Source organism: Typopeltis vanoorti, chromosome 5 (genome assembly GCF_054136105.1).
Source record: "Typopeltis vanoorti isolate ZY-2024b chromosome 5, IOZ_Tvanoo_1.0, whole genome shotgun sequence".
NCBI classification, from domain to species: domain Eukaryota; kingdom Metazoa; phylum Arthropoda; class Arachnida; order Uropygi; family Thelyphonidae; genus Typopeltis; species Typopeltis vanoorti.
This window is the reverse complement of record NC_143553.1, coordinates 1,298,319-1,325,357: the sequence shown is the minus strand read 5'-3', so window position 1 is coordinate 1,325,357 and position 27,039 is coordinate 1,298,319. Positions and strand designations below refer to the sequence as shown.

At 36.0% G+C, this 27,039-nt stretch overlaps 1 protein-coding gene across 1 annotated transcript in view; it reads left to right on the top strand.

Moving 5' to 3' along the window:
- The window catches only part of Brr2 (U5 small nuclear ribonucleoprotein l(3)72Ab), a 486,889-nt gene that overhangs the window by 354,668 nt on the left and 105,182 nt on the right, over positions 1-27,039 (top strand). The window contains exons 32-33 of the mRNA XM_090392214.1: positions 8,438-8,640; positions 21,684-21,757. Coding sequence (XP_090248340.1) covers positions 8,438-8,640; positions 21,684-21,757 — 277 coding nt within the window. The remainder of the gene's footprint in view (positions 1-8,437; positions 8,641-21,683; positions 21,758-27,039) is intronic.

Sequence of the window (27,039 nt, the reverse complement as noted above, 5' to 3'; positions counted from 1 at the left end):
GGGAGCCCATATATGCGGGGGGGTCTAGAGTTATAGGGTTTTAGTCTGTTGGTAATCTCCACAGGCCAAGAAGTGACCTTCTTAAGGAGCCTATGGAGTTTTCTAATTTGTGAGTTGGTGGGATTGTAATCAATGGGGAGGTAAGTGGAACGATCTAATAATAATAATGCCTTGAGCTTACCTGTGTAGTCTTTAAGATTGAGTACCACAGTGGCGTTCCCCTTATCCGCTTTGGTGATCACTATTTTTTTGTTTCTCTTCAATTCTTGTAGTGTCTTGTATTCACTAATGGATATGTTGGATTTTGGAGGTTTTGCTTTATTGAGAACACAGGCTACATCCAATCTAATATCGTTGGCGATGTGGTTTGGAAGTTGGCGAATCCGGCGTTCAATTTGGATCATTAATTCCTCGGCCGGTAATTTCTTAGGAGCAATGGCGAAGTTGTGACCACGTGACAGAGCGTGGAGTGCTTCAGGCTTTAAGGTAGCTGACGAAAGGTTAACAACAGTGTTGGTTTGTAGTTTAGGTTTGGACACCGAGTTCTTTATTAATTTATCAAACTTGTTGATATGTCGGCTCCGTACTCGTTCAAATTCTTTTTTAGCTGCCGTACACGAGACGTCATGTAGGACTGACCGAAGCTTGTGATTCAGCGTAAGTGATAGCTCATTTTCTAGCGTTGAAATAGCTCTGTTTATGTAGGCTAGGGAACCGCGTGTATGGGCTCCCTATATGGGCTCCCAAAAATACACAAAGAAAATGTGCCATTACGTCCCATAGTGGATGGCATTGATTCCCCCACTTACAAACTAGCCAAGCATTTAGCCAAAGCGCTCTCACACTATACTGGCAATACACTATCACACATAAAAAAACTCGGCCCACTTCAAAGCCAGTATAGAAAACCTTACACTCCAACATAATGACATAATGGTCAGTTTTGATGTCTCCTCCCTATTCACGAATGTCCCCCTCAAAGAAACCTTAGAGCTAATCCTAGCTAAATTTCCTCCAGATATCTCAGCCCTATTTCAGTTTACAATGAACTCAGGCTATTTCGTTTGGCAGGAAAAATTCTACAAACAGATAGAGGGGACAGCCATGGGTTCACCACTTTCCTCACCCTTGGCCAACTTCTTCATGGAGATGTTTGAAGAGAAAGCCTTAAACTCAGCCCCACAAAAACCTACCATATGGCTTCACTACGTTGATGATGTTTTCGCTATTTGGCCACATGGCCCGGATTCACTCCTCTCCTTCCTAACACACTTAAACAACCAACACCCTAGAATCAAATTCACCCTGGAAAAAGAGGAAAACAATAACCTCCCCTTCCTAGACACACTAGTCACCCGCCAACCTGATGGAACCGTGGTTTTCTCAGTTTATAGAAAACCCACCCATACAGGCAGATACATTCACCAACAATCCCCCCCCCCTCACAACAATATGGAGTTATTAAAACATTATTCAACAGGGCAAAAATAATCTGTTCTAATGATCAAGCCCTAACCACTGAACTAAATCACATCCGTGACACTTTCTCAGCCAACGGCTACCCCCTCCAAAAAATCCAAAAAATACTTAACCCAGTTATCCACAACCCACCACCCCCTCCCCTTCACAAAAAAGATTACTCTAAATCCATCACCATTCCCTACATCCGAGGCACCTCAAAAAAATCAATAAAATCTTAAAAAAACATGACTTGACCACTTGTTACAGACCACATAGAAAACTGGCATCCCTTATCCGCTCCACCAAAGACCAACCACTTCCCCTAGACCTACCTGTTGTATACCAGGTCCCTTGCAGCTGTAAACTGTCCTACTTTGGCCAAACAGGCAGGACAGCAAATATCAGAATCTCAGAACACAAGGATTACATCCGATTTCACCAGTACAGCCACTCTGGGCTTGCAAACCACGCTCTGGATACTCGCCACAGAATAAGATGGAAGAAAGCCACAGTAATACACCGCAGCAAGTTCAAGTATGAAAGACTATTCATGGAATCAGCCTCGGCCCTTAGGAACATGCCAAACCTCAACAAATTTGGATGCATGAGACTGCCCCAAATTTGGGAAACTTTTATCAGAAGAACTTCAGCCCAAAGGCCAAGAACTACCAATATAGCTCACCAGGGGGCACCATCGGGACTTTAGGAAAACGCTAGCTTCCCAGCTTCAGTCTCATTTGCTGTTATTAGTACTTGTGTGCACGTGTCTTTGTAGTAAGTTCCCAAGAAGATGGCAACGTGACGTTCGCCGAAATATCGGAAAGTATATATTAAAGTTTATTTAATCTATATTTCTAGTATATGCTGTCAATTCCTTAAATATTAGTTATCATGTTTAACCAGCGTATAAGCCTCTGAACAAGAATAATCAAAATATTGTGAAAATAAACTAAAAGCCTTTGAGATGTGGATCCTCAGAAGAATTCTTAGAGTCCCATGGACTGCCAAAAAAACTAATTTAGAATTAGACATGATTGGAGAAGATAAAAAATCTCTTGAAAACTATTAAGAAAAGGAAAACCACCTACCTTGGTCACATAGTAAGATATGAATCCCTACCAAAAACACTTCTAGAAGGAATGATACAAGGAAAAAGAAGAAGAGGAAGACAGAAAACAGATTGGATGGGAAATATTGAGGATTGGACCTTTTTGTCCTATGAAGAATGCAATAGAGAAGCACAAAACTGTACATGGTGGAAGCCCATGGTAGTCAACCTCCTGGAAGGAGATGACATCTGACTAGGCTTGCTGTTTTTAATGAGTCTCTTCCACATCCAAGTTCTTCATCCTCAAGTCCTCCTCCACCAGCTCCCCATGTTTTCTTTGGCCACCCACGGTTCCTCCTCCCCTGCACATCCATCTGCATGACCTTTCTTCCCACATACTCGTTCTTCCTCCTCATCATGTGACCAAGCCATCTCAAACTTACCTCCTGTATCTTCACTCCTAAGTTTGTAATTTTCACGTTCCCCTTACATAGTCATTTCTCAGACGATTCTTTCTGGTCACACTGCACATCCACCTAAGCATTCTCATCTCTGCTACTTCCATCCTGCTGATGTAATTTTTCCTCAGGGCCACAATTTCCATAGCATGTGTCATAGCTGGTCTTACTACTGTCCTGTAGATTTTGCCTTTAAGATTGATCAGCACACTCTTATCACATAACACTCCAGCCATCTCTCTCCAGTTCCTCCATCCAGCTTGTATCCTGCATCCCACTTCCTTCTCAGCTTCTCCATCCTCTTTCACTGTTGAACTAAGTATCTAAAGTCCCTAACCTTTTTGATGACATTTCCTTCCAGCTCCAGATCTGTCTCTTGGCTGCCATCCACTTTGCAACACATATACTCTGTCTTACTTCTACTCAGTCTCATACCTCTCTCTTCCAGTACTTTCCTCCACCTTTCCAGTTTAGCTTTTTTTTTTTCTTTTATGTTGAGCCCATACACGAGAAGTTGGTTGATCAACCTATAGTACATACACAGTACTAATGCACAGCAGTTGCATAAATGAAGAAAGAGAAACTTGTTTTGTGGGTTTCAAGGTGCACTGTGAAGGGAAGTTGAGCAGCAGCTGCACATGTTCCAATGAGCTTAGTACTAAGTGGGAGAGTTATTGATGCTATTTCAGATGAACATTTTTCATCAAAATATTTGTAGAATACACATAGTGCGGAGACCGATCGTCTGTGCGAAAGTGAGGGGAGTGAGTTGGTAAGAGATGCGTCATTAATAAGTCTGGTTGCCCTGTTCTGTATTGTATTGAGCATTTTGATGGAGCTTTTGGGGGCCCCACCCCATGTGTGAGAGCAGTATTAGATGGTTGGGTGGATTTGTGAGCTGCAACTTCTCTTGATTCTGCACACAGCATGATGTCATCTACATACAACATTGTCCAATGCACATCTTCTCTCACCTCCTCTGTCACCACTTGATTATAATATTGAAAAGGAACTGACTTAATGCTAACCCTTGATGCAAACCAACTGTCACTTGGAAACTTTCTGTCTCTCCCAGGTAGGTCTGAACTCTTGTTTTCTCATTTCTGTACATCTGCACCAACCTGACATATTTCTCTGGTACCTTCTTCTTCCTCAGATACCTCCAGAATTTTTGCCTTGGCACTCTATCATATGCTTTCTTCGGATCAATAAACACCAGATGTAGCTCCCGTTGTTTCTCTCGAAACTTTTCCATCATCTCCCATAACTCAAAGATAGCATCTGTCATCGATCAACCAGGCATGAAGCCAAATTGCTCCTTTGCAATCTCCACCTCCTGCCTCAGTTTTCTATCAAGAACCCTTTCTAGGATTTTTATTGTGTGGGACATCAACTTTATTCCTCTGTAATTCTTACAGTCTAGTGTAATTCTTATAGTCTTGTCCCTTTACCCTTGTAGATAGGGACAAGAGTACTTTCCCTCCACTCCTCAGGCATATTTTCTTATTGGCAAACTTTTATGAACAGGTCCCACAGCAGGTCAATTTCCTCTTCCCCCAGTGTCTTCCATGCTTTCACTGTGATCCTATTAGGGCCCACTGATTTTCCATTCTTCAGCCTCTTATGGTTTCCTTCACTTCCACTCTACTGATATTTTGCACCATCCCCTCATAAGGCTGCCCATCTTCTCTATGAGTCTTCACATTTTCCTCATTCAAAAGCCCTTCAAAGTATATTCTCCATCTGTTTCTTATATCCACATCCCTCCTTAATACTCTTCCTTCAGAGTCTTTGATCTGCCTCACATATAAGATCTCCTTTGATGCCTTATTTCTACATTTTGCCAATCGATAAATTTTTATCTGTCCTTCCTTTGTTTCTAATTGATCATAAAGATCTTGATATGCCCACACAACAACACTCTTGGCTTCTCGCTTTCTCTCTCTGTCCTCTTCCACTCTTGGCTCATCCCATTTCTGCTTTGCCTCCTTCTTAGCCATCACTGCTTCTTGTACATTATTATTCCACCACCAACCCTCCTTCTACTCTCTAATCTTTCCAGATGTTTTGCTAGTACCTCGATTGCACAGCTCAGAATTGCTTTTGAATTATGTCTCCACCAATCTTGTACATTTTCTAGTCCATCCAAAATCCTCTCTAACATTGTCTAAAATTGTCTTCATCCCATGGCTTCCAAAGGTTCTTATACCTTATTTTAAAGTCTGCACACAGCAGCCGTTGTTGCTGCACCACTTGATCTGTTTGGATTACCTTACAATTTGTTACTTCCTTAAGATGTTTTTTCCTAGTCAAAATGTGGTCATTCTGTGAAAACTGTTCTCTGTATCCATTTGGATATAGAGAACATTTATAAAAAATTTTCTGGTAAACACATCAGTTATCTAGAGAGCATACTCATTAATAAATGTATCAGATTATGTAAACAGGTTAACTACCACATTATAATATTAATTAGGTTCATAAAGCCAAGTTAGTTATGATAGACAATTACAACAAAGTATATTCAATATTTTCATTTTTATACATAATAAAATATTAATCAAAAGATTTAGCAGTACATGTATTGCTATAATCTTTTATTAGCATTGTTATAGACTTCTCACCAAAGACTGAATTCCATCAAGGTGACAATTGAATGAACTTAGCAAATTATTCCTTACTTCCAGATACATTCATCTTGGAGTGAATTGAGTAGAGACAGGTGAAAATCATTAGGGATGTTATAATTAAAATCGTAATTGCTAATCACTGTCAGTAGTAATATAATAAAGAACACTTTTCTGTTGTGTTAGGATTAGTATTAATTCCAGTACTTCAAATTCCTTTCAAATCATACTTTTCTATTCAGCTCTTAACTAGTAGAATAACACAGCAAAATTTTTAAAAAGTAGATAATATGCAGAAAATTTCTTCTACCTTTTTATATGTATGTACCTTTAAATGTTTTTTTATAATTTTCATAGAATCCATTATTTTTTTCTGAGTATCTTTTGCTGGCCTCCTGTGTATTCCATCATCAAATTCCTGGTGTGTGTGTACCCTGAAAAAGGTCTACAGGATACTATGAGAGTACTACATGATTAAGTTTACATTATTAGTCACTTTATATGAGCAGTTTTCATTTTTGTCCAAATTAGTCTATTATTGGTCAGGACTCTAGTATTGTCAGATCTTATAATTCAGTCTTCTAAGGTATTTTTATCTGCATCATTCTATTTGAATCTTGGTCTCTCTGGGTATTTTTTCTAGCATCAAATACCTGTTTGCAGCTCTTTTTCTCTTCCATTGTTTAAGTTCTGCCACATTAGATTAGCTCTGTTCACATTTCTAATATTTTCATATTTCATGAAAATGCATTAAAAATGAACTGTTTTATTACTAACATAATAAAAATGTACAATGAATAATAAATGTATGGTAATATATATGTCTCAGTGACTGAGACAAAATATAGGACTGATTAAACGTATTTAATTAATTATATGTGCTGTGTTTATTTCATTAAACCTTAATAAGTTCAAACCAGCATGTAAGTCTAAACAGTTAATTATATTGTTAATAATGTGCCAGAGTAGTATTTTTTCATAAAAATAAATAAGTATAAAACACACACACACACACACACACACACACACATATACACTCATGAGCAGTTGAATTAGAGATACCTGCCTAGTAGCAGGTAACACCCCTTTTCGCCTTGGTGATGGCAGCGTGGCATGGCCTCCACAAGGCACCGGAAGTGTTGGGGAGCCAAACTGATCCATGACCGCTGCACAGCTTCCCACAATGCACGGAGATTGGTTGGAGCAGGGTCCAGGGCACGTATATCTTTCTCAACAGCATCCCAGATGTGTTCAATAGGATTGAGGTCAGGGGACCTCGGGGGGCCAGCCAAGCATCCTCATGTCCGTGGAGTGTTTATCCACCCACTTGGCCACAATTCGGGAGCGGTGGGCCGGCGCATTGTCTTACTGTAGGTACAGGTCTCCTGCAGGGTGCTGTAGGTGCAGAAATGGGTGCATTTCTGTGCCTACAGCACAATGAAAAAACATGATCTGACAGCAGGTCCCTGTATCGTTCACTGGTGAGGGATGATGGTAGATGTACCAGGGGACCTATATCATCCCACGTAAACAGTCCCTGTACGAGGATACCATCACCACTGGCCTGAACTGTACCCTGCTGGCACGAGGGATCCGTCGCTTCATGTGCTTGGCGACGAACTTGTACCCTGCCATCGGCATGTACCAACGTGTATCTCAACTTATCAGTCCAGGCGACCTTTTTCCATGCATCAAGGGTTCAATGGCGGTGTTCCTGCACCCATGCTAATCATTGTGCCTTGTGACGTGCAGGGAGCAGAGGTACCCTAGTCGGGTGGTGGCTTCTGTACCCCCATAGCGAGGAGATGGTTCTGGATGGTTTGGCTGCTCACACGTCGTTGTTGTCCGGCATTGAATTGGCGAGTGATCTATCCACTGTTATGAGCTATCTGATGGCATCCCCCTGTCATCAACACGTTGTACACCACGGCAGTTTTCCCTGGCGGCTGTGGTTTTACCCGATTCCATGTACTCACGATACACTCTTGACACAGTGGCCCATTAAAAGCCCAGTGCCTGCACGACTTCGGAGATGGAGTGCCCCATATGTCTGGCTCCAACTATCTGGCCACGATTGAATTCGCTGAGATCTTGAGTCTTCCCCATTCTGTGCTTGACTATTACTCAGACGGTCAGTACAAGGTCTGATGACATCCCCCATCACGCGCCATATGGCACTATTTCATTTGTCGGGGCGACCACAGCACCATTTTGCCAACACGGCAGGTATCTCTAATTCAACTGCTCATGAGTGTGTATATATATATATTCTTATTTATTTTTATTTTATTTGCTATTTTTTTTATGAAGAAACACTGCTATGCCACATTATTAATTATATGATCAACTGTTAAGACTTACATGCTGGTTTGAACTTATAAGGTTTAAGGAAATAAACACAGCACATAAATAATTAAACAATGTTTAATCAATATTATATTTCATCTGTCACTGAGATATCATCAGCAAAACAATATTAAAATTGCACAAAACAATCAATGACTGAGACATTTTTAAATATAGGATTGAACATGTTGTTTAATTATTTATATGTGCTGTATTATTTCTACAAGAGTTTCCTTTTATTTCTGTAATACATTCATTTTAATTTTTTTGTTTAGTGCTTTTAATATATGTTAATGGTGATGAGATTCTAATTAATCCTAGATACTTTGTTAGATTGTTAACTTTTTATGACCTACACAGCTAAGGTTAACAGATTGCTTATAAGCAGTTATGTTTTACTTAGTCTTAGGTTCTGTTTGTATATGCGTGTAAAATATTCTGTAAAATTTTCAGCTGTAGCCTTATAATAAAATCCATTATTTATTTATTTATTTTAGACTTTAAAAGAAACTGTTGGAAATGGTGTTGCATATCTTCATGAAGGACTCAGCAATTCTGATCATCGAATTATAGAGCAGTTATTTGATAGTGGAGCAATTCAAGTTGTTGTTGTACCACGTAATTTATGCTGGGGGCTGTCACTTTCAGCTCATTTAGTTATTGTAATGGATACACAAAATTACAATGGAAAAATACATACGTAAGTGCATACTTCTAAAATGTAAGTAATATGATGCTAAATATAAATATGCTAACAGGGTGACCAGTAAGTAACCGAATACTTTTGAATTCAAGAAAGGGTTTAATAGTGGTGATTTTAATTTTTTGGGAAGTGCATTTACAGAAAAATAAAAATAGCAGAAACCTTAACTTCGGGAGCTCTTATATACCTTGGTTAATGCATATTTGAAGCATTTTCAGCACACTTTAGAATGCTCAGAAAGATAATTCAACTGAAAGCTGCCTAAGGTTGTTCTTAAATATTTAATGCTTTTTTTCCTTCCATGTAAAAAAAAAAAAAAAGAGAGGAAAAAAAATCAATTAGCTAAATTAGGCAAAGTTGGAGATTAATGGATTAGGCCTTTCCAGTGGATCCATTTATCACAGGAAAGTAATGTCTAAGTTTCATTCCAACAACTGATGAAAAGAACAGTACACTTCGTGACCCACACACACACAGAGCAACAAACCGTGCTGAAAGATGTCTGTTTGATGTGTTTTTTCTTTTTTTTTTATATATATATTGATTTCATACATGAGAGGCTGAGGGACCTATGAGCACATAGTGCCATGTATGAGTTGTAAATGAGAAATGAGATAGTTGTTTTTTTTTTAAGAAGACAGGTGGATGGAATAAAAGCAGGTTCAGTGTGTTTGCAGTTGCACAGTAAAGGGGTGCTTGGCATCTGTAGCTCATGTATTGAAATATATAACAGAAGGGGAAGGAATGATGGATGCCAATTCACTGAAGTAGTGACCATGGAAGTACCTGTAGAAGAAGGGATACCGTGCTGAAACACTGTGTCTGTGAGATCAAAGTTGAAGTGAATCTGTAAGAGAGGGATCATCTATGGGCCTAATTGCCCAAATCTGGATGGCATCAAGGATTTTAAGGGAAGTTTTAGGTGCACCAGCCCAAACATGTGTGAGCAATATTCTAAACATGGGCTGATTTGGGATTTATATATAGTTAAAAGTTGTTTAGGTGTAAAATAGGCTCTTGAACACAAAAGAGAATGCCAAGTTTCTTGGATGCTGTGGAGGCTATTAATTTGATGTGTTTATACCAGGAAAGACTGGAGGTGAATGTTAGTTCAAGCAAGGAGATCTGATCATGTTTGGTGATTTTTGTATTACTAAAGGTAGGTGAGTTGGAATCTCTTTTGCACCAGAAAAGGCAAGACTATGTTTTGATGGCATTGAACATGACAAAATAGTCCTCATCCCCATCGAAGGATAGTGTGTAAACCAATGTTTAAGGCACAAGTTTGTAGATGATCTTGGGATGTTAGAGTACTATTGTCTGCAAAGCTGTGGATAGGAATAGTGATTATTGTGAGTAAGTCATTTATTTACAGTAGAAAGAAACTAGGTGATAGGACAGAGTCATGAAGCACTAGACCTTGGTCTTCCTCTGGGTCTTTTTCCTGCCATCTTGGCATCACACACCTGTTTTGCTAACCCATTCCTGAAGGCTAACAATGTCAAGTCCTTTCTAATATCTTCATTTTTAATATGATTCTGCCATTGATGCCATCTGTTCGCTCTTCTAATTTTTCTCGGAAAACTCATATCTGTGGTCTTTGATCAAGTGCTTTATTTCTAACTCAACTCTCAGTTCCATAACTTAAAACTGGTTTAAACACTGTCTTGTATACTGCTAGTTTGGTATTCTGGTTAATGTCTCTCTTATTCCATAGAAATTTATTCAGCTAGCTACCCACCATAATAGCTTTGGTTATTCTGTTCTCTGTTTCCAGATTTAACTTTCCATCTTCTCTAAAAACTGTGCCTAAATGGCTAAAATATTTTACTTGTTCTATAGGATCTCCATTAAGAATGCAGCTGAAGTTTTCTATACTCCTACCTATTTTCAGTTTTGGACTTTTTATTGCTTATTTTCATACCAAATATCCTAGTGACTTACACTAGATGTGTTTCACACATCACCTGCATAAAGCAAAGACCTAAGTTTAACATCTCCAATTCAATTCTAATCTCCAATCAGGCCTAATGTCACATTCTTTCATAATTTGATTCATATAGACCAACAATAAGAGTGTAGATAATGTGCATCTTTGTTTTATCTCTGATTTCACATCAAACCAACTTCCTGTAATTTCTTTAATTCTGACTGCTGACTGACAACTTAAATACAGAGCTTTGTCATATTCCCACAATTTCTTGGCTATTTGTGTTAAAGTGAAAATCTGATCTTGACAACCTGTATTTGGCCTGAATCCAGCTTGTTCTTCTCCAGGTTTCTCTTCCACAATCTTTCTCAACCTCTTTTCAAGTATTCTTGCATAAATCTTACTTGGAACACTCAGTAAAGAAATTTCTCTGTTCTTCTCATATTCAGTTTTATTCTCTTTTTTTTTTATAGATGATAGCCTCCCAGTTATTTGTCTTTTACCCTTAAGTGACCCCCATATTATACAACTTGCACAATATTCATAGATTGTATGTTTCTAGCAGAACTGGCCTTACTATCAAAGACTTATGATCTTAAATACATTTTCAGGGTATTTTCTAGCAATCTCTTCCTTTTCTGAGCATTATAACTTTAGTTCAGTCCTCTTTCTTTCTTTCCAAACTTTTTCCTGAAAAGGATTCTTAACCTTCAAATTTTCTGTGGGTTCCTTATTATGTAGAGATAACTGAAATTAAATACTCAGAATAGATTTTAAAATATCATCATGTGTCTCAGTAACAGCCAAAATTTTATCATGTGTTTTTTTCTAAAGTGTTATAAAGAAATTGAAAAGCTTAAAAGCTTTTATGTTTAAAAGGACTATTTATAAGAATTAAGAGTTCACTCAAGAAACTGAAAAGCTTTTAAACTTTCCAATTTGTTCATTAATCTATAAACAGTTTTTTTTTTTTAATATATATTCAGGTTAATGAAGAAATTAAAAAGCTTAAAAGCTTTTCAGTTTTTTGAGTAAACTCTTTTTGTTGTGAAACTTAATTTTAAAGTTAGCCTGAGAAAAGTGTTCTGATTTACTAAATTTTCTTTTATTGGTGTCAGAGATATAAATCACTTACTTGAATAAATTTGATTAAATTAAAACATGGATTCTGAATTAATGACTCTTTTGTCTATGCAACTTGCAATGTGTTCTCATTACACCAGGTTTATTAACACCCTTTTTCAATTCATAATTAGCAATTTAGTAACTTTTTATAATAGTTCAACATCTGAGTTGAACAAGGGGAATGGTGATACTTCTGGATTTTACAAAGGCTTTTGACAGGATACCCCATGAAATACTGTTGTGCAAATTAGAACAAATGGGGATGGATACTAAACTGGTGTTATGAGAATGGCTTATGAAGAGATACCAAAAAGTAGTGTATGGAGGAGCAGAGTCCAGGATGAAGGGTGACCAGTGGTGTGTCTCAGGGCTCTCCTTGAGCCGTTATTGTTTAATTTGTACATAAATGATATAGGAAATGACTTGAAGGGGGATGTTCAGTTGTTAGCTGATGATGCAAAGTTGGGAAGTGCAATTAGAAATCAAGCCAATGTTGAGAGTTTGCAGGATGATTTAAATAAGCTGGCAAAATGGGCAAAGGTAATGGATGTCAGTTCAATGTGGAAAAGTGCAAAGTTATGCATTTTGGGGTTAAAAGATTACCAGTTGTGTACCACATTGATGGAACAGTACTCCAAGAGTTTCAGTATGGAAATACCATGAGTAGACATATTACTTACTATTATAATAATGGAATTAACTCACATAAAATATTCTTTATTCATAGAATTTTTGCCTGAGTATCACAGGCATTATCAGTACAGGTACAAAGGGTAATTAAACAATAACTGTTATATTCACAAAGCGCCACCTAAGTAGCTAAGGTTAAATTTCCTAAATTTATTTTTTTTTAAATAATAATAAATATATATATATATATATTTTTTTTTTAATATATGTATATATGTGTGTGTACAGTTTCAAGTTAGGAAAGTTTTGCTGATTTATAGAGTACTATCTGCCACAAGGGGGAAAGACATAGACCGTCGGATCTGTTTTAGTATCAAATTTACTCACTTCTTCAACTAGAAGAACTGCTACATATATAAAAAATTTTGTGGATTTCAGAAATAAAATTTCCGATCTACATCTAGACGATTCAGGGATTATGATTAGTCTAGATGTGTTTTGCTATTTACGAATATTCCGTTGGCAGACAGCATTGAATTACTGCACCAAGAATTTCCTTCAGACATAGTCAAATTATTTGAATTTGTAATAAAGTCCAGTTATTTTTCCTTCAAAAACCAGTTATACAAACAAATCAAAGGAACAGCAATGGGTAATCCAATATCTCTTGCTATTGCCAACTACTTGATGGAGCACTTTGAACAACGTATCTTTGACAACATTACGCCCAGACCTAACCTTTGGTTCAGATATGTGGACGACATTTTTGCCATGTGGAAGAGAACTTCGGAAGAATTACAACAGCTTCTCTCAAAAATAAATACACTTCATCCAAGGATCCAGTTCACCCTAGAAGTAGAAGTAAATAAGCAGTTAGCCTTTCTAGACCTCTTAATTCTTCGCCAACCAGATGGTAACCTACAATTCAGTCTATAGGAAATAGACTCATACAGGCCAGTACATCCATACTGAATCACATCACCATCCCAGTCAAAAGGCAGGCACTATAAAAACACTGGTTCATAGAGTCCACTCCTTTTGTTCTTCAGAAGAACTATTACAAAAAGAATTACAATATATTAATTCCTCCTTCATATCCAATTTTTATAAGAATTCCTTCATAAAAAGAGCTTTAAGTAGTCGTGCTTCAGCATCCTCTTCAAATACAGAAGAATCTACGCGTATACCTATCCCCTATGTGCAAGGCGTTAGCGAATGCATAGCTAAAGTGTTAAAACCACTAAATATTTGTGTGGCCTTTTGACCCGTCAGAAAAATCTCCACATTCCTCACATCTCCAAAGGACAAGCTCCCATATCTCAGCTATCTACCCAGGTGTCTACCAGATTCCCTGTTCTTGTGGCAAGTTTGCTTCGAAGCTGTTTTGCTTTAAATGTTCGATTTCTTCTTGCAAGTAATGACAAATACTGATTGTCTGTTGGAGTTGTCGATGATGGGTGACCTTGTCTTCGGCAAACATTTCCCATCTCCAGCAAGCGATTACAAAGTCACGAAATTATGCTTTGAGGTACACGACATGCTTGAGCGACAACTTTGCTGCTTTTGTCCAGCTTCTAATCGACCAATGGCTCTCCAGGCTATGGATTCCGGGATATCATGTTGCTCTGCCATTTTTAAGAAAATAATGGGTGGTAGGTGACACAAGTTTACATTTGAAGTGATAATTATGCAATGTGGAAGTGAGCACAATAAGCCATGCTTTTATACCCCCACATGCTAATACGGCTAAGACACGTTTCTACAAGCCTTAACATGATTTTGTACGCAGTTGCATGTTCTACACTTGTATATTAAGAATATTTTCAAATAAATGTGTTACATTTGTAAATTATTTTTATAACTTTATAATTTACAAGAAAACCAAAATATCCCTAATTGTTTTGAGCAGTGTATTTAAAATAAAAAATATTCCATTAAGATTAAATAGTTTTATTCAATGATTTTCATATGTTTTGTTTGAAAATAACTTATTGTTCGTATTGGGTTTTCACATCTGGAACCATTCTTCTATTTTTTCATATGCACTGCATTCTTTTTTGCACATTTTTTTTGGAACCAATCTACCATGTAAATGGAGAATTGGCTGTATATATCAACTGAGGTTTTTTTTTTTTTTTTTTTTTTTTTCTTGACCCTTTCTGCACATTGCATTGATTGCTGTAGGCTTAGCTGTTACTTATATGTGGGAATGATAATACTGAATGGTATTGACTTTCATTCTTTGCAGTAGTGAACTTAAAATAGCATTGGACTATGGAACATTTGGCCAGTAGTTATTTTGTAGTTCTCACTATAGCGTTTGCTATAGTGAGCACTTCCTGTGTCTACTTGCCATCTGTTATTGTCATTTGAGCAACATATAAATGCACATCTTGACCAGACAGTGTTGTATGTATGTTCTTTGTAATTAGAAACATACATGCACACACACACATATACATACATCTGTGCTACCATAAAAGCAACATTCAAGGCTTAATCTCATAATAAGTGCTGTTAATCCTACACACACTGTTCTAATTTTGCTATATGTTTTTCTATCCCTTATGTGGTTTTGATATTAAAAATAAAAAACCTAAGATAAATCTGATTTATTAAACATTTCTTGAATCATAGAGCATTACATAAAGTGAATCTTCTAACTATAGTCCATTTAGAGCAGGAATTTGATCTACCATCTCCTATGAGGCCTGCCTCTTCTAGCTCATGGATCTTACCCTGCAAGGGTTTTCCGTGTTCTCTTCCTCTCTTCTTGAGATGTGTCCAAAATATACAAAGATTCTTCTCCCCACCATGTTACAGAAATTTATTGATTCAGTTACTCTGTAATGCTCAGGTTAGTTCTTTTCTCTGTCCAAGGAACTTGGAATATCCTTTTCCAGGCCCACATTTGATCTTAATTGCCTTGTTCGGCATCCAAGACTCTGGGTTATAAAGAACCACAGAGAAGACCAAGGATCTGACCAGTCTGATCTTTTTTTGCATTGATATTCTTTGAGATCTTGATTAGCTGAGTAATTACATATCTTTCCCTTGTAATCCATCGTTTTACTTCTCCATATGATTCCCATTGGCAGAAAGCAGTTTGCTCAGATAGATAAACTGATCAACTTTTTCTATGTTAGTGAGCAGTCCTGCAGTATTTCCATTATGATTCTTATCTAGGATCATCAGCCTGTTTTACTGACATTAATTTTGAGTCCATATGTCAAGCTATTCATTCGATTCTTCCAAGGGGTTTATTCATGTGCTTTGCATTTTCTGTTATTAGTACTATGTTATCAGCATATCTTAAGTTGGATTCTTGAGCCACCTGTTCCAGTCATCCATGCTAGAACAGGCTGGTGATCTCATCACAGAGATTGAAGAGTTTTGGAGATAATATTCAACCTTGCCTCTACTGCAGTTTGGTTATTGTTGTAAAGTTGACTTATCAACTGGATAAGTTGTTTGGGAAAGCCAAACTTGACATGATTTCCCACATCAGTTTCCAGTTTATGCAGTTGAATGCTTTGGTGTAGTCAATAAAGCATAAGTAAGCTGGGCTACTGAATTTCCTTGATTTCTCAAGAACCTATTTGAGATCTGGTCTCAAGTATCTCTTCCCTTCATGAATCCAGCCTGTTCTAACAGACTGGATTCTTCAAGTGATTATGAATTCTTTCTTTGATAAATGGTATTGTTTTATTCTTATCACATTCTTTGGTGCTTTCTTTTTTATGGATTGGTTAAAAAATTGTCTTCACCCATTCATTGCCAGAAATTTGATCGCATAATCTCGACATACTTCAATCCTTGCTATGCCCATGCTCTTTTTATTGTCTTGGTATAAATTCCATCATTCCTGTTGATTTTTCAGTTTTCATATTTTTGATGGCTAGTTTCACTTCCTCTCTGAGGATGGGAGGTTCATTTTTCCTTGCTTGTGTTGTCAGTCTGGAATTTTTGTATATATTTTCATAGTATTCTTTCCATCTCTCTAAAATTTTTCCTTACAGTTAACAAGTATTCTCTTTTATCTTCTGTATTGTGGTTTTTTTTGTCTTGAAACTATTATAGAGTGCTTTGACTTTTGAAAAATGTTGTGATTACAAATGACTAAATATGCAGATTGTATAAGAGAAATGGTGGTCATTATATTGATGTATGTAGATGAGTTTGATGGTTGAAAGGATCTGTACTTGTAGGATAGAGTGCCATTAATGGATTTTGAGTTAGGTGCTTGTAGAAATTGTTGTTGGATAGAATAATGATGGTTAATAGTAAATGAAAGTAGTTGCACCAGGATTGTTGTGTGAGAGTCTGGATGTGCACATGAAGATGAGAGGTCAAAATTGTGACTGTAATGTGAGTGATACATGTTGAAGTTTCTGAAACAAAAACTGTGATGTTGAAATGCCAATAAATAATTTTCTGGCTAAAATTAATTTTAGATAGGGAATTTCATTCTTTGTCATTCCCTTTCTTCACTGCCTGTATTGTTAGAGAGGCTTTGATAATGCTAGCACGAGATGATAAAACATTGGCATGTAAATAATTAATTTTAGTCAGTAAATTATTTATTTTCATTATAGTTATTGTTCCAGAAACTTTGGCATGATTCATTGCAAAAGCTAAATTTCAACATGAAAAAAGGGAGAATGACAGCTTGATAAGCATGACCCTAAGAATTGCAAGACTAGTTTTCTGAGACAAGAAAATTTCTGATTGCAGTAATGGAATAGCGAATTTGGTTTACCTCAGGCTGCATTTTTGCACTAGTTAGATTTAAAGCCTGACTTGAACACTGTTGGACTTTTGGATGATTTCCATGTATGCTCACTAATACCTGAAACATCAAGAATCATGATAAGTTCTTAACTTTGGTAAGGGTAAATGGGATAAACATTATTGGCATTAATGAAACCTGGATATCCATACACAAATATAATGTGATGGATACAGCATTTTCAGGATAGGAAGGAAGGGTGCAGAAGTATTGCTGATGATTGCAAATGAATTAAATCCAACCAGAGTAGAAATCTCAGATGATGATGACAATATGAGTAATAATGTTGGCAATAGGTCTGAAGTTGTTTGCAAGATAGGGATTAACAGGATGCTGCTACAGACTGAATCATATAAGGAAGGCTGAACTTCATAGACAGATAAACCTGCATGGAAGAGATAGAGGAAGAGATTATCATTATGAGTGATATCAGAGTTATTGAGAGATAAATACTTTAAACAGCATGTGAGGGAAAGGATTCAAAGTGCAAGAATATTGGAACTAGTAATAGCATCTGAGAATCTTTCTATAAATAAGGTGACTGTTATGCTTTCAATTGTTGAGTCATCCTTCAGTTTTGATGTGAGGAGTTACGAATCATGTGACAGCTTCGATTAAGAATAGATCATCATCATCATCAAATTCCTGCCATGTACCCTCAAGGGGTGTACAGGATATGACAGTAGTACATGAAAAAAAAATTACATCATTACTAACTTCCTATCTACAATTTTCCTCCAAATCAGTCTGTTACTTGTCAAGATTCCAACATTATCAGATCTTATATTTCTATCGTCTAAGGCACTTTGTACCGTATCAATCCACATACATCTTGGTCTTACTCTGGGTCGTTTTGCTGCCAACCTGGCAGAGAACACTTGTTTTGCTAATCTTTCTTCGCCCATTCTGTTTAAGTGACCATACCACCTTAGATTAGCTCTGCTAACGCATTCCTGGATGTTCACAATGTCAAGTTCTTTTCTAATATCCTCGTTTAGCCATTGATGCCATCTGTTCATGCCTATAATCTTTCTCAGGATCTGCAGTCTCTAGTCTTTGGTCAAGTGTTTTACTTCTGACCCAGCTCTGAGATCCATAAGTTAAAACTGGTTTGAACACTGTCTTGTATACAGCTAATTTAGTGTTCCGACTATTTTCTCTCTTATTCCATATGAATTTATTCAATTGACTTAATACCATACCAGCTTTACTAATTCTGTTGTCTATTTCTATATTTAATTTACCATCTTCAGTAAAAATCGTGCCGAAATAGCTGAAATGTTTCACTTGTTCCACAGGTTCTCCATTCACAATACATTTGACATTTTCAATGATTCTGCCTATTTTCATTGTCTTTGTCTTTTTATTGCTGACCTTCATATCATATCTATTACAACAGCTATTCAATTTAGTCAGAGAATCTTGCAGACTTGTAGCGGATTTATTTAGAAGTATAACATCATCCACATAAAGCAAAGAGCTGACATTAACATCTCCAATTTTGATATCATGTTTAATACCACTTTCCTTCATAATGTGATCCATATAGATAATGAATAACAGAAGGGATAATGTACATCCTTGTCTCACACCAGATTTAACATTAAACCATTTTCCTGTACTTCCTTCAATTCTAACTGCTGACTTACAACTCAAATAAAGACTAAGTATTGCTTGATATAATGCCCCATTGACACCATATAACTGTAGCGTATTGAATAGCTTTTCTCTTGGCACCTTGTCATATGCTTTTTCCAAATCGACAAAACTTAAATAAAGATCTCTGTTATATTCCCATGCTTTCTCAACTGTTTGACGTAAAGTGAAGATCTGATCCTGAAGCCTCTATTTGGCCTGAATCCAGCTTGTTCTTCACCAAGTTTTTCTTCCACAATTCTTCTCAACCGTTTCTCAAGTATACTTGCATAGATCTTCCCAGGAACACTCAGTAGGGAAATACCTCTGTAATTCTCAAATTCATTTTTATTTCCCTTTTTATGAGAGCTCTACTCCAATCATCAGGAATTCGTCACTTTGTCCAGGCTTTCTGAATTATGCAGTGCAGCCACTATACCACCATACTTCAGCATTTCTGGTCGAATATCGTCTACTCTTGCTGCCTTTCCACATTTCAAGCCTTTGATGGCTTTTTCTACTTCAAGTATGGATATGTATTCCTGACTGCATGCCCGGTCAGTGTTTTTTACCACTGTGCTGTCATCACTTCTTGTTTCATTTAGCAGTTTTTCAAAGTAATTACTCCATACTTCAAGGATATCTTTTTCTCCATTTTCATGTCACCTTTATTATCTCTAACTCCTTTTACAGCACTCTTTCCTCCATTCCTAGCTTCTTCATCAACCTCCAGAATATTTTGCCACCTTCTTGATATTTATTTTCTATATTCTTGCCAAAGTCCTCCCATGACTTTTATTTGGCTAGTTTTACACAGTGTTGAGCATTCTCATTTGTCTCTATATTCTCTAAGAGCACAAGCTGACTTATTTGACAGGAACTTTTGATATGCTTTCTTCTTTTCCTTCACTGCCTCTTTAACTTCCTGTATCCACCATGGAGTTCTGATTTTTTTATCCTTGCAGATAACTTCACCACATGCCTCTCTGGCAGAATCAATCAGTGTTTTCTTCAGAGTTTGCCACTGAATCTCCAATGTTTGATTCCTGGTTTCAAACTCTCATTATTTCTTCAATAATCTTTGTGTATTTTAGTCTACAGTTCACATCTGAGAGCTGCTCAACTTTTATTCGCTTTAAAACTTTCTTACATGTTATTCTTTTGAATATGAAATTCAATTTTATCCTGCTCAAGACTAGATAGCGATCACTTCCAATTTCAAATCCTCTGTACACACAGGTGTCCTGCACGAGGGAGAAAACAACACTATCAACAATAACATAGTCAATGAGACTTTTCTTATTTCTTGCCTCTTCTCTCCATGTGAATTTGTGCACATTTTTATGTTGGAACATGGTGTTAGTAATGACCAGTCCATGTCCTGAGCAGAAATCCAACAGATATTTGCCATTATTATTAGCTTTGCTCTTTTCTCCAAATTTTCCCAAAATATTTTTGTATGTCTCACAATCATTTCCTACTCTGCTATTTAGATCCCGAACAAGGACCAACTTTTCCTTTTTCATTGTGTCAATTGCTTTTTCTAAAGCGTCAAAAAATTCCTCCACTTCTACCTTAGTAGAACCTTCTGTGGGACCATAGGCACAAATAAGTCTCATTGTCCAGTTCCCCATTCTCATATTTGTCCACATTACTCTACTTGAGACTGGCTGCCATTCAAGAAGATTAGCCTCGTATTTTGTTTTGAATACTATGTCTACTCCTTCTTTTCCTTGATTGGCATTGCCTGAATATAACATTTTGTATTTATTGCTCAGAAAGATCTCACCAGTTTTTATCTTTTTTTTTTCAGTCACCCCTATTACGTCGATCTGGTACTTATCTAATTCCTCAGCTAGCTCCATTTCTTTGCCATTCAGACTTCTTATGTTGATAGTACCGATCTTTAACTCTGGTGATGTTGAGTTGGGGTGTACTTTCAGATTTGTTCCAGTAGCTGATTTTTCGCTGTTCGTCCTGGTTTCCCTGGCGAAAACAACGGGGATCTTGTTTAACTGGGCGACGCCCCAGCCCGCATGAAACTTTGTCATGTTGTACCATAATTTTTTATTTTGGTTTAACCAATAAGAATACAATTTGGTCGGCTAAATCCTAAATTGCTAGCCCATCCTCGTTCGTTCAGTATCCAAATAGATACCCAACAGGGTGCACCACGAGAAGGTGAGGATTGGACATTAGGTCAGAAGCCCTGGTCGGTTCTCCGCATTCCTTTAAAGGCTATGTCGAGGTCTCCTCTCAGTTATATAGCTTTGACCCTTAAGCACCCCTTAAGAATAGATATATATGGAAATACAAGGCAGGTGATTATGAGTTGAGGAGAAGACATCTACTTCAAGGTGCCTTCTCCTCGGCTGTCTTGGGTTGAGGAACTGCATTGTTAGGGAATCAGCAGTGCATGAGAAGTAGTGAAGCAGTATCTGACTACATCCTTAGAGTTAGAGAATAAATTACATCAAAGTTAAAAAGATGAATGATATTTTCAAGCCAGAACTGCATAAAAATAAAATGTTTTAGATCCAGTACTGTTTCATCCATAACATTTTAAAGATCAGTATCATTAGTACAAATATACATTATAAAGCAATACTAGTTTCCAGTATTTTTTTCAGAAGCCTGAATGCACGAAAAACAAAGAAATATTCCTTTATATATTAATATATAAAATAAGTAAACATATATATATGTGTGTATATATATATGTATGTTTACTTATTTTATATATATATTTTATTTATTTTTTTTTTAATTGAGAGTTTGCACAGTTTGGGTTTCATGCTATCCTTACTGTTGTTAATCAGTAATTATGTAATCAACTTTTGAGCCTTTTTGCTTTTAGATGCATGTTGTATTCTTAGACATTATAGATAACCCATACTGATATATACATACTTATTATTCCTATTATTATAGGTATGAAGATTATCCCATTACAGATGTTTTACAAATGGTTGGCAGAGCTAATCGACCTTTGGTTGATGAAGATGGTTTGTTCTTTATATATAAAAGTTTAAATCTGTGTAATCTATTGATATAAAAGTTTAAATCTGTGTAATCTATTGATATGATCAGTTATTTCACTTACATTGGAATTGTTTGAGACTTCCCTTCCCAACACACACATACCCTCTGATATAGTCATTTCACTAGAGTGTGTGTGACTAAAATATTAGGCTGAAAGATCACCCATTGAAAACATTGACCCATCTTTATTCACATTAAATCTTCAGTCTGAATAAAGGATTAAATATTTTATCTAGTGATTGTTTAAATGAACTTATAAGCTGCATAATTATATGTGAAACTTATAAGGAAAAGAAGGAATGTTTTTAGAGAAAGTTATTGTGTAATGTAACTTCATCATATTTCTCCTAATGTGTGTTCAAAAAGCATATAGGATACTGCTATAGCACTACATGATTAGACTATTTTTATTAACTTCCATTCATCAGGAGATCTTATCACTTAAGGGGTAAAGCCAGATAACTGAGAGGAGACTTTCACATAGCCTTAAAAGAAAGTGGAGAACCATTGGGGACTTCTGACTTAATGTCCAATCTGCACCTTCATGTGATGCACCCCATTATTAGGTATCCAACTGGATACTGAAGGAACAAAGGTGGGGTGGCAGTTTAAGTCTTAGCCTACCAGACTACATTTTGTATTGACTTAAGCTACAAACAGAATGATGGAAATGTTGATGGTGATGCTGGTATTAAATTCATATTGAAGTTCAATGGAGAAAACATGTCTACAGATAATATTTACTAACTAAATTTATTTACCTAATAAATGCTAATATTTCATCTTGGTCAAAAAGGCATCTTCATGAATACAAAGCAGACATACCATTAAGCAGGTGAATGCAGGCACACTAGCAGCAAAATAAACACAGGAAGCGCATAAAAAGAAAGATCCTACAGTCCTAACTGGCACCTGCTATGGATGCAGTGATGAAAATTTGGTGACAGTCTGAAAATAATGGTCTCTCATAAAAAATATAGCTAAAGTGAAGCAGCCGATTTTTTTCATATTTGATGATGGCTGTAATGCAATTTTAGAAATAATGCAGATTATTTCTATTTTATTAATAAAGGCAGATTTTAGAAATAATGTCTTTGATTTTTATCTGTTCCTGAATAAAAAGGAGTTTTTTCCCCCCATTGGATCCAATGATTTGTATAAATGGCATCGTTTGCTATTCCAGAACAATTGTAATGCAGGTAATGGACATAGTTTCTGTGTTCATTCAGCCACCCTTATCTGTACGTGCAAAATTTCGGTCCTCTCCATCATCTAGATCTGGTGTCTCCAGCATCCATTGCTCCTGTAAACTTTCCTGTTTTTGACACACACACACAGGAAGAACCACATTATCTCTCTGGATTATGGTGACTCAAGACACAAGATAACCATTGACAAGAAAAAAATAAGCCTTTTTAGCATAACTAAAGCATAAATATGGAGATTACTTAGAAACCAAAGAACTGAACATTTTGAAAACTTGGAAGATTTTGAAGATTCCCTAAGAGTAAAATTTATGTTAAATCTGGAGTCAGCAGGATGAATAATCAGTTTTGTATACATTATAAGCAGAAAATAATGGAAAGTAATTCAGTCTGATAAATCTGTTATAAAGTATACATATAAGCAGTAGCTAGCATGATCTATATTGTTAATTAAAGATTTTAAAGCAGAATTTGATATGATTGAGTAGAGATGCCAAGGTTAATCTGAAAAGCTTTTATAGATATGTAAAAAGTGGTAGAGATAATAGAAATTAATTAATCATAACCATTGGAAGAATTTTGAATAAACAGATTGTTGTTTCAGAAGAATTCGATCAGTATTTGCAATTGTGAATACTGGTCAGAATTTTTAATCTAGAAACTTATGACATGGCTTACTATGGAAAGAGTTGTTCTTTGTGTTTTCCATTATAATTCTAAACTGTTACCATTATTAACTACTTGTTACTGTTTGTGTACTGTGGCAAATTGTGCTTTGAAGATTCTGGGCATAAGCTAGCAAAATACTGACAATAAATAATTACATTAATCTTATTTATTCTCTTTGTGTTGTGAATTGAACTGCTAAAAAATCAAAGATGAACAACTGCCAACACCTAAGATTTGTTACACTTTTGTTTGGTTAGAAGAGAAAATACTGTTTGCTTGAGGAACAGGATTTACGTAATATCCATAATACAAGACAGATGCCTGGGTAGCCCTGAGGAAATGGCATTTGTATCCATAGCCTTAAAATTTAAGTTAAAATTTCTAGGCTACCTGAAGAAAGTTAATTCTAAGTTCATTTCTAATCACTGACAAGTAGGATATTTTTTACCTCTAGCAGGGGCAAGTGGGGCTCCCCCCCCCCCCAAAAAAAAAAAAAAAAAAAAAAAACTCAGGTTTTTAATCTTTCATTTCAAGAAAATTGCTGCATAAGCCTATAGTACGAATGGTAAGAAAATCTGGAAATGTAGCTTATTCCACTACTTCCAAGATAACCTGAAAAAAGAGTATAGTTAATACAAAGTCTGTCATACCACTCCTTAAACTCATCCACCGTGTGCACTCACCATCCACTCAGACAATACATTCCATTGCCAGTTTGGATGAAAATTATTGATAGGAGATTAATAGTAATGCAAACTTAATCATGCAGTGCTATCATATTAGCCTGTACACCTGTTGCGGGTACATATCAGGAAATTGGTGATGATGACATTACTCAATGTTCATATTTTTTTATATAATAAATACAAAAGAATAATTCCTTATTATTCTTTTAAATTATCATGGTTAATTTAGGGGGAAGACAATTCTTTGTCATTATTATTGGCAACATTCAGTAGACCTCTTTATGACTGATTATATAAAATAGCTTCAGAAATGAAGCAGTTGGGATGCGTACACTTCGATAACAGGTTGTTGCCTGACTTGAGACCACAGTATATAACTGAGAATAAAACATTTTAACTAGCATAAGTGATTTCTATTAACTAAATTAGCAGTGTTTTTTTTTTTTTAATTTAATAACTAAGTTTGTCACAAAATATTCTATACACCTTTGTATTTTAACTGTGCCTACCAATCACTGCACAAGTGCAGAGAGAATTAGCTTGCAGTGAGGGCGAACTGTTGTTTTTGGCCTTGCTCTTTATTTATTGCAGTACATTACATATATGTGCCCTCAAAAATGGTCAAATATTCCTTCAGAATAAAAAATTTCATATTTTATTCCTTCAGAAATTCAAAATGAAAGCAATGAACCAAAATGAACAGAAACTTGCTTCCTTGTTTTAGTTGTCTCATCCACAATAAGCAAGCATCATTTTATAAAATAAACAAATGAGTTTGTTATATTATTATAGCTAGGCTGACCATTCATGCTGTTTTGAGCTGGACAGTACCGTTTTTCATATTTCCCAGCCATCCTGTTGTTATAATAAAAATGTCATGATCAAACAAACACACATAACCACAGTTTGGAGATGTCTTCATCAGTCACTTCCCCAGTCATCAACCTAGACAAGAACAAGCCCAGAGTTCCCATATCTTATGTGAAAGGCATCTCTGAATGTCTTTCAAAAATGGTGAAGAAATACAAACTTGCTGCTACCTACAAACCAGTCAACCAGATCTATAACTTGTTACCTTCTCCTAAAGACAAATTCTCACCTCTGATGCTACCTTGCATATACGAGGTTTCATATTCCTATAAATTGTGTTACTATGGACAGACAGGTAGATCTGTTCATAAACGCGCATTTTGGAACATCAAGACCATATCCGTCTTATCAAACCGCAGAAATCTGGCCTCACACAACACACAGTTGAAATCCCAAACCATGGGATCCATTGGGAAAAGACCAAACTTCTACATAGATCTTTATATACACATGAATGTTTTATATAAAGAAAGTGCTGAAGCCGTACAGACCAAATCTGAACCATAATGACGTTCTTGCTATCCCTAAAGTATGGGAAAATGTCATACAAAATTGTGTAAAATAATTTTATATATGTTATCTTATTGTAATGTAATATTTTTTTTCTCCAGATATATTTTAATTTAATTCTATAACATGGTACTGCACACATACTGGGATTCCATTGTAATCATATGCCCTAACTGTATGTTATTCCTAGTATTGTTTGGATTAAATGTACTGACAGTGTCCTATGATACTTAAGATGAAATATTTACTTATTAAAACTTATTACTGTGGTTACGTGTGTTTGTTTAGTTATGAATACTCCACAGGTTTCATTGTACAACAAAATAAAAATCTCAATTTTGTCCCATTTTTAATAAAAACTATAAATATTCTTAATATTGGTCAATCATAAATTATTATTCATAACCTAAAATCGTATATGAATATCATGGATACCAGTAATTTGTATAGCCATGGAGTCATATTGTTCGATACTAAATATCAATGTCTGCAGTGATTTATTCAAACAAAAGGCAAACCAATTTTGGTGGTGGCAAGAACTTGAAACTGAATTGATTAGGCATATTATTGGTATTGGTTGTGGGGCACACATTATACAAAATTGTCTCCAGCATGCTGTTGATTGTTTACCAATTGATATTGAATGTTTTGCAGTGAAAGTATACAAATCTTCAATATATATACAAGTTAGAGTTGAACTGAAAAACTTTTGTGACTTTGCAGGAAACAATTAAGCTAAATTGTTAGAGCATGGAATACAAAATTTTTGTCCTTGGATCCATCAATTGACAGAATTTTAAGCATGTCTGATGGATTTCGTTCTTATTTTCTTTCTCAAGAAACATGCCCTGTTATGTTGCAAAAATTGTTTGAAGATCCCTGTTTGAAATTGTGGTTGCCATTTGCAAGAGATCAAGGGTCTGTTTTCCAAACATACATTAACTTAATTGAAAAAGATAATATTTCAGCTACAGAAGTAGCCATGAACATTGAAAGTCTTGTAAACAATTTAAAGTCCGGAAAAAGTGGTTACAAATACTAGTGATGTCAAAAAACAACTGAAAATGTTAGTAGATTCAGGAGAAATTAATGAGGCTAAGTTTTTTGAGGTAGTTGAGAATTTCTATGAAATCAGCTTAGAATATGTCAGCAAGTGGAAGTGCAGTTTAGGAAATACTGAGAAATTCAAGTGGGTGCTACTAAGGAAGACATCTGAATGGAAAGAAATATAGTACAGTTCCTGAATGAGGAACTCATCACATGCACAGAAACAGGAGAAACTTGTGTATTCATCAGTGGACCCTC